We start from the raw sequence: 10,000 nt of genomic DNA, 5'->3' as shown, positions 1-10,000 counted from the left end.
CAGTACCCGGTGAGTACCTAGTACCCAGTACCTAGTACCCAGTACCCAGTAAGTACCTAGTACCCAGTACCCAGTACCTAGTACCCAGTACCCGGTAAGTACCTAGTACCCAGTACCCAGTACCCAGTACCCATTACCTAGTACCCAGTACCTAGTACCCAGTACCTAATACCCAGTACCTAGTACCCAGTAAGTACCTAGTACCCAGTACCCGGTAAGTACCTAGTACCCAGCACCCAGTACCCAGTACCCAGTACCAAATACCTAGTACTTAGTACCCAGTACCTAATACCTAATACCTAGTACCTAGTACCAAGTACCCGGTAAGTACCTAGTACCCACTACCTAGTACCCACTACTTAGTACCCAGTACCTAATACCTAGTACCTAGTACCAAGTACCCGGTAAGTACCTAGTACCCAGTACCTAGTACCCAGTAAGTACTAAGTACCTAGTACCTAGTACCCAGTACCCAGTACCCGGTAAGTACCTAGTACCCACTACCTAGTACCCAGTACCTAGTACCCAGTACCCAGTACCTAGTACCCAGTACCCGGTAAATACCTAGTACCCAGTACCCAGTACCCAGTACCTAGTACCTAGTACCCAGTACCCGGTAAGTACCTAGTACCCAGTACCTAATACCTAGTACCTAGTACCCAGTACCCGGTAAGTGCCTAGTACCCAGTACCTAGTACCCAGTACCCAGTAAGTACCTAGTACCCAGTACCCAGTACCTAATACCTAGTACCTAGTACCTAATACCCAGTACCTAGTACCCAGTACCCAGTACCTAATACCCAGTACCTGGTTCCCAGTACCCGGTATGTACCTAGTACCCAGTACCTAGTACCCGGTAAGTACCTAGTACCCAGTACCCAGTACCTTATACCTAGTACCTAGTACCTAATACCTAGTACCTAGTACCCAGTACCTAGTACCCAGTACCCGGTAAGTACCTAGTACCGAGTACCTAGTACCCAGTACCCGGTAAGTACCTAGTACCCAGTACCTAATACCCAGTACCCGGTAAGTACCTAGTACACAGTACCCAGTACCCAGTACCCGGTAAGTACCTAGTACCTAGTACCTAGTACCCGGTAAGTACCTAGTACCCAGTACCTAATACCCAGTACCCAGTAAGTACCTAGTACCCAGTACCCAGTACCTAATACCCAGTACCTAGTACCTAATACCCAGTACCCAGTAAGTACCTAGTACCCAGTACCCAGTACCTAATACCCAGTACCTAGTACCTAATACCTAATACCCAGTACCCAGTACCCAGTACCTAATACCCAGTACCTAGTACCTAATACCCAGTACCCAGTACCCAGTACCCAGTACCCAGTACCTAATACCCGGGACCCGGTACCGGAGGAAGAGGATGGATGAATTCTGAATATTTTAAGGGATTGTTGTCTACTGAGCTGTCATTGGTCCAGCACCGTACTTCTGGGCGTGGTTTTAAATGAGCCAATGGTGTGAGTCGGTGTTGGTAATGTGACTCACCTCAGCCAGTGGCGTTTGCTGGTGTTGGTGTGGCAGCAGATGGCGTCGTACTGATCGGCCAACCAGACAATGAGGATGATGTAGAACGCCGTTGTCGTGTCGTTGAAGAACTCAGACATGATGGCCTCCATGCCTGATGACAGGAAGTGACATCAGCAGGTCAGGTTTGAACTCTTTTAGCTCGACTCGGGACTCGACTCGGGACTCGACTGCCAGACTGGGACCATGACTTCCTCAACTCGGGACTCGACAGTCTAGACTCAGGACTCAACTGCCTCGACTTGGGACTTGACTGTCTAGACTCGGACCATGACTTCCTCGACTCGGGATTCGACAGCATCGACTCGGGACTTGACTGTCTAGACTTGGATCATAACTGCCTCGAGTCGGGACTTGACTGTCTAGACTCGGGATTCCCAGTGCTTCGACTCGGGACTTGACTGTCTAGACTCGGGATTCCCAGTGCTTCGACTCGGGACTTGACTGTCTAGACTTGGGATTCCCAGTGCTTCGACTCTGGAATTGACTGTCTAGACTTGGGATTCCCAGTGCTTCGACTCTGGAATTGACTGTCTAGACCCGGACCATGACTGCCTCGACCCGGGACTTGACGGACTTGACTGTCTTGACAGGAACCCTGTAACTCAACTGTCTCGACCAAGACTAGATTTCGGCCTAGTCCTGTCTCGACTTGGGACTTGACTGTCTCGACTCGCGCTTTGACCGTCCTGACTAGCAACTTGACAAGCTTGACTTTCTAGGATGTGGACTTACCAACGAGAGCCAGGATGACGGTGAGCAGAGGGGCTGCTGGGAAGGCGATGGTCATGTTCATCTCCAACATCTGAAGAAGATCCACTGAGGGGGGACAGACCGAGACCAGGTCAACACACAGCTGATGGTTTAATGACGTGGTTTATATATTCTGGACTCACACAAATACTCTGTTCAAGTACTGGATCACATATTCCACTCCCTGATATCATTTATTTAAACTGAAAATCATCAGTCGAGTCAGTTACCAAAGATCTCCAACTGGACCAGACTGAACTGAACTACACTGAACTGGACTTGACTGGAATACCTTAGACTGGATTACACTATGCTGGACTGGGCTACATTAAACTGGACCACATTGGAATAAACTGAACCGGTCTGTTCTGTTCTGAGGCAGTTATTTAACTTCTTAGACTGGATTACATTAAACCATTCTGGACTCGACTACAATGAACAGGTCTGAACTGGACTGGGTTACATTGAACCCTTCTGGACTGGACTACAATGAACTGGTCTGGACCAGATGCTGTGTGGACATGAGGTCTTGCGTAAACTGACCGATGAAGACGAAGATCTGGTGGTGAGAATATCTCAGCAGCATCGACACGGATAGAGTCTGAAAAACACAAAACGAACACTGAACAAACTCAGAACCGTCAAACTACAGCAACCAACAGTCTAAAACTATCCAAATGAATCATATTTAACTTTTATCTTGTTCCGTTAAACGTCCTCTTCCTCCTGAAACACAACCTCTCACTGACAGATGGACTTCTAAATGTTCTGTCTTATTTATGGAAGTCTGAATTTTGAGTTCTGTGTATTTAAAAGATGAATTTCACCAGTTTTCACTGCAGACTAGTGAACACCGTCAGTCGTCACCGCTACAGCTGCTGTAGACCATTAGAACTTCTTCACTTACGAATATGACCATGATGACGAAAGCGGCCAGGTAGGAGGTTCTGGCCATCCACATGCTGACGAAGCGGTAATGTTCTCCAGACACCACATTTCTCAGGAACCCTGCAGAGAACCACACTGTGACATCAACAACCTGCTGATGATTACCTTTTCAATGCCAGATCAACCAGAAACCCGGTTCTGTGATCAAAAGTAAGGAGCCAAAGGAACCTGGGTTCTGTAATCGGAGTAGGGGATTAGAAGAACTCTGGTTCGGTAATCGGAGTAAGGGATTAGAGGAACTCTGGTTCTGTAATCGGAGTAGGGGATTAGAAGAACTCTGGTTCGGTAATCGGAGTAAGGGATTAGAAGAACTCTGGTTCGGTAATTGGAGTAGGGGATTAGAGAATCTCTGGTTCGGTAATCGGAGTAGGGGATTAGAGGATCTCTGGTTCGGAGTAGGGCATTAGAGAATCTCTGGTTCGATAATCGGAGTAGGAGATTAGAGGAACTCTGGTTCGGTAATCGGAGTAGGGCATTAGAGAATCTCTGGTTCGGTAATCGGAGTAGGGCATTAGAGGAACTCTAGTTCGGCAATCTGAGTAGGGCATTAGAGGATCTCTGGTTCGGTAATCGAAGTAGGGCATTAGAGGAACTCTGGTTCGGTAATCGGAGTAGGGCATTAGAGGAACTCTGGTTCGGTAATCGGAGTAGGGCATTAGAGGAACTCTGGTTCGGTAATCGGAGTAGGGCATTAGAGGAACTCTGGTTCGATAATCGGAGTAGGGCATTAGAGGAACTCTGGTTCGGTAATCGGAGTAGGGCATTAGAGGAACTCTGGTTCGGTAATCGGAGTAGGGGACTTACTTTTTACTATTTTATTTTAAATTAACCTTTGACCTCTCTCTTTACCCTTTATGTCTCTACCTTTGTTCTCCTCATTCTCAGCGAGCGCCTTCACACTGGACATCAGGATGTCGTCGTAGCCCAAAAACTCATCGAGCAGGAAGCGACTGAAGCCGTCACCGAAACACTCGTCCTTCATGGGATCTGAACAGGTGCACAGGTTACATCACAGGTGTTAGAGTCATGTGACTGTGAGGAAGACAGGTGTTAAAGTCATGTGACTGTGAGGCTTACAGGTGTGAAAGTGTCTCACCGAGAGTGACGACCATGACGGGGATGTTGAGTCTCTGTCTGGTGCTCTGAGACAGACGCAGGAAACCGTACTCCAGAGAATACTCCACGATGTACTCCTCCTGAGGCCACACTGAGACAACAACAGATATCAACAGACATCAACAGACATCACCAACAGACATCGACAGTCACCAACAGACATCACCAACAGTCATCGACAGTCATCAACAGACATCACTGACAGTCATTGACAGTCATCGACAGTCATCAACAGACATCACTGACAGTCATTGACAGTCATCATCAGTCATCAACAGTCATCACCGACAGTCATCAACAGACATCGACAGTCATTGACAGTCATCGACAGTCATCAGCAGTCACCAACAGACACCAACAGACATCAGCAGTCACCAACAGACACCAACAGACATCAGCAGTCATCGACAGTCATCATCAGTCATCGACAGTCATCGACAGACATCGACAGTCATCGACAGTCATCAACAGTCATCGACAGTCACCGACAGACATCGACAGTCACCAACAGACATCACCGACAGTCACCGACAGTCATCGACTGTCATCGACAGTCATCAACAGATATCAGCAGTCACCAACAGACATCAACAGTCATCGACAGTCACCAACAGTCATCAACAGTCACCAACAGACATCACCAAAAGTCACCAACAGTCATCAGCAGTCATCGACAGTTATCGACAGTCACCAACAGACATCGACAGTCACCAACAGACATCGACAGTCATTGACAGTCATCGACAGTCACCAACAGACATCAACAGTCATCAACAGTCACCAACAGTCACCAACAGTCATCAACAGTCACCAACAGACATCACCAAAAGTCACCAACAGTCATCAACAGTCATCGACAGTTATCGACAGTCACCAACAGACATCGACAGTCACCAACAGACATCGACAGTCATTGACAGTCATCGACAGTCACCAACAGACATCAACAGTCATCAACAGTCACCAACAGTCATCAACAGTCACCAACAGTCACCAACAGACATCGACAGTCATTGACAGTCACCAACAGACATCAACAGTCATCAACAGTCATCAACAGTCACCAACAGTCATCAACAGTCACCAATAGTCATCAACAGTCATCAACAGTCACCAACAGTCATCAACAGTCACCAACAGACATCAACAGTCACCAACAGTCATCAACAGTAACCAACAGACATCGACAGTCACCAACAGACATCACCAACAGTCATCAACAGTCATCGACAGTCACCAACTGACATCACCAACAGTCATCAACAGTCATCGACAGTCACCAACAGACATCGACAGTCACCAACAGACATCAACAGTCACCAACAGTCATCGACAGTCACCAACTGACATCACCAACAGTCATCAACAGTCATCGACAGTCATCGACAGTCATCGACAGTCATCAACAGTCACCAACAGACATCGACAGTCACCAACAGTCATCGACAGTCACCAACAGTCATCGACAGTCACCAACAGACATCGACAGTCACCAACAGTCATCGACAGTCACCAACAGTCATCGACAGTCACCAACAGACATCGACAGTCACCAACAGTCACCGACAGTCACCGACAGTCATCGACAGTCACCAACAGACATCGACAGTCACCAACAGTCACCAACAGTCACTGACAGACATCGACAGTCACCAACAGTCATCGACAGTCACCAACAGTCATCGACAGTCACCAACAGTCATCGACAGTCACCAACAGTCATCGACAGTCACCAACAGACATCGACAGTCACCAACAGACATCGACAGTCACCAACAGACATCGACAGTCACCAACAGACATCAAAAGTTATCAACAGTCATCGACAGTCACCAACAGTCATCGACAGTCACCAACAGACATCGACAGTCATCAACAGTCATCAACAGTCACCAACAGTCACCAACAGACATCGACAGTCACCGACAGTCACCGACAGTCACCAACAGACATCAAAAGTTATCAACAGTCACCAACAGTCATCAACAGTCACCAACAGTCATCGACAGTCACCCACAGTCACCAACAGACATCACCAACAGTCATCGACAGTCACCAACAGACATCGACAGTCACAACAGACATCACCAACAGTCATCGACAGTCACCAACAGACATCAAAAGTTATCAACAGTCACCAACAGTCATCAACAGACATCAAAAGTTATCAACAGTCACCAACAGTCATCAAAAGTTATCAACAGTCACCAACAGACATCAAAAGTTATCAACAGTCACCAACAGTCATCGACAGTCATTGACAGTCACCAACAGACATCAACAGTCATCAACAGTCACCAACAGTCATCAACAGTCATCAACAGTCACCAACAGTCATCAACAGTCACCAACAGTCATCAACAGTCACCAACAGTCACCAACAGTCATCAACAGTCACCAACAGACATCACTGACAGTCACCAACAGTCATCAACAGTCACCAACAGTCATCAACAGTCACCAACAGTCATCAACAGTCACCAACAGTCATCAACAGTCATCAACAGTCACCAACAGTCATCAACAGTCACCAACAGTCATCAACAGTCACCAACAGTCATCAACAGTCACCGACAGTCACCAACAGTCATCAACAGTCACCAACAGACATCGACAGTCACCAACAGACATCGACAGTCATTGACAGTCATCAACAGTCACCAACAGACATCAACAGTCACCAACAGTCATCAACAGTCACCAACAGTCACCAACAGACATCGACAGTCATTGACAGTCACCAACAGACATCAACAGTCATCAACAGTCATCAACAGTCACCAACAGACATCGACAGTCACCAACAGACATCACCAACAGTCATCAACAGTCATCGACAGTCACCAACTGACATCACCAACAGTCATCAACAGTCATCAACAGTCACCAACTGACATCACCAACAGTCATCAACAGTCACCAACAGTCACCAACAGTCACCAACAGACATCGACAGTCACCAACAGTCATCGACAGTCACCAACAGACATCGACAGTCATCGACAGTCATCAACAGTCACCAACAGACATCGACAGTCACCAACAGTCATCAACAGTCATCAACAGTCACCAACAGTCATCGACAGTCACCAACAGTCACCAACAGTCATCAACAGTCACCAACAGTCATCAACAGTCACCAACAGTCATCAACAGTCACCGACAGTCATCAACAGTCATCGACAGTCACCAACAGACATCGACAGTCACCAACAGTCACCAACAGTCACTGACAGACATCAACAGACATCGACAGTCACCAACAGTCATCGACAGTCACCAACAGACATCGACAGTCACCAACAGTCACCAACAGTCACTGACAGACATCAACAGACATCGACAGTCACCAACAGTCATCGACAGTCACCAACAGACATCGACAGTCACCAACAGACATCAAAAGTTATCAACAGTCATCGACAGTCACCAACAGTCATCGACAGTCACCAACAGACATCGACAGTCATCAACAGTCATCAACAGTCACCAACAGTCACCAACAGACATCGACAGTCACCGACAGTCACCGACAGTCACCAACAGACATCAAAAGTTATCAACAGTCACCAACAGTCATCAACAGTCACCAACAGTCATCGACAGTCACCCACAGTCACCAACAGACATCACCAACAGTCATCGACAGTCACCAACAGACATCGACAGTCACAACAGACATCACCAACAGTCATCGACAGTCACCAACAGACATCAAAAGTTATCAACAGTCACCAACAGTCATCAACAGACATCAAAAGTTATCAACAGTCACCAACAGTCATCAAAAGTTATCAACAGTCACCAACAGACATCAAAAGTTATCAACAGTCACCAACAGTCATCGACAGTCATTGACAGTCACCAACAGACATCAACAGTCATCAACAGTCACCAACAGTCATCAACAGTCATCAACAGTCACCAACAGTCATCAACAGTCACCAACAGTCATCAACAGTCATCAACAGTCACCAACAGGCACCAACAGTCATCAACAGTCACCAACAGACATCACTGACAGTCACCAACAGTCATCAACAGTCATCAACAGTCACCAACAGTCATCAACAGTCACCAACAGTCATCAACAGTCACCAACAGTCATCAACAGTCATCAACAGTCACCAACAGTCATCAACAGTCACCAACAGTCATCAACAGTCACCAACAGTCATCAACAGTCACCGACAGTCACCAACAGTCATCAACAGTCACCAACAGACATCGACAGTCACCAACAGACATCGACAGTCATTGACAGTCATCAACAGTCACCAACAGACATCAACAGTCATCAACAGTCACCAACAGTCATCAACAGTCACCAACAGTCACCAACAGACATCGACAGTCATTGACAGTCACCAACAGACATCAACAGTCATCAACAGTCATCAACAGTCACCAACAGACATCGACAGTCACCAACAGACATCACCAACAGTCATCAACAGTCATCGACAGTCACCAACTGACATCACCAACAGTCATCAACAGTCATCAACAGTCACCAACTGACATCACCAACAGTCATCAACAGTCATCAACAGTCACCAACAGTCACCAACAGACATCGACAGTCACCAACAGTCATCGACAGTCACCAACAGACATCGACAGTCATCGACAGTCATCAACAGTCACCAACAGACATCGACAGTCACCAACAGTCATCAACAGTCATCAACAGTCACCAACAGTCATCGACAGTCACCAACAGTCACCAACAGTCATCAACAGTCACCAACAGTCATCAACAGTCACCAACAGTCATCAACAGTCACCGACAGTCATCAACAGTCATCGACAGTCACCAACAGACATCGACAGTCACCAACAGTCATCAACAGTCACCAACAGTCATCAACAGTCATCAACAGTCACCAACAGTCACCAACAGTCATCGACAGTCACCAACAGTCATCAACAGTCATCGACAGTCATCAACAGTCACCAACAGACATCGACAGTCACCAACAGTCATCGACAGTCACCAACAGACATCGACAGTCACCAACAGACATCAACAGTCACCAACAGTCATCGACAGTCACCAACTGACATCACCAACAGTCATCAACAGTCATCGACAGTCATCAACAGTCACCAACAGACATCGACAGTCACCAACAGTCATCGACAGTCACCAACAGTCATCGACAGTCACCAACAGACATCGACAGTCACCAACAGTCACCGACAGACATCAACAGACATCGACAGTCACCAACAGTCATCGACAGTCACCAACAGTCATCGACAGTCACCAACAGACATCGACAGTCACCAACAGTCATCAACAGTCACCAACAGTCACCAACAGTCACCAACAGACATCGACAGTCACCAACAGACATCAAAAGTTATCAACAGTCACCAACAGTCATCAACAGTCACCAACAGTCATCGACAGTCACCCACAGTCACCAACAGACATCACCAACAGTCATCGACAGTCACAACAGACATCACCAACAGTCATCGACAGTCACCAACAGACATCAAAAGTTATCAACAGTCACCAACAGTCATCAACAGTCACCAACAGACATCACCAACAGTCATCGACAGTCACCAACAGTCATCGACAGACATCACCAACAGTCATCGACAGTCACCAACAGACATC

At 47.1% G+C, this 10,000-nt stretch overlaps 1 protein-coding gene across 1 annotated transcript in view; it reads right to left on the bottom strand.

The window, feature by feature from the left end:
* The window catches only part of tmem259 (transmembrane protein 259), a gene marked incomplete at its 5' end in the record, with an annotated part of 10,044 nt that extends 5,557 nt beyond the window's left edge, over positions 1-4,487 (bottom strand). Inside the window, 6 exons of the mRNA XM_037763056.1 lie at positions 1,513-1,645; positions 2,287-2,370; positions 2,848-2,905; positions 3,212-3,312; positions 4,117-4,239; positions 4,349-4,487. Coding sequence (XP_037618984.1) covers positions 1,513-1,645; positions 2,287-2,370; positions 2,848-2,905; positions 3,212-3,312; positions 4,117-4,239; positions 4,349-4,487 — 638 coding nt within the window. The remainder of the gene's footprint in view (positions 1-1,512; positions 1,646-2,286; positions 2,371-2,847; positions 2,906-3,211; positions 3,313-4,116; positions 4,240-4,348) is intronic.
* Positions 4,488-10,000: the final 5,513 nt, after the last annotated feature.

The sequence above is a fragment of the Sebastes umbrosus genome, unplaced genomic scaffold (assembly GCF_015220745.1).
Source record: "Sebastes umbrosus isolate fSebUmb1 unplaced genomic scaffold, fSebUmb1.pri scaffold_145_arrow_ctg1, whole genome shotgun sequence".
In the NCBI taxonomy this organism is placed as follows: Eukaryota; Metazoa; Chordata; class Actinopteri; order Perciformes; family Sebastidae; genus Sebastes; species Sebastes umbrosus.
This window is presented reverse-complemented; position numbering and strand designations above follow the sequence as displayed.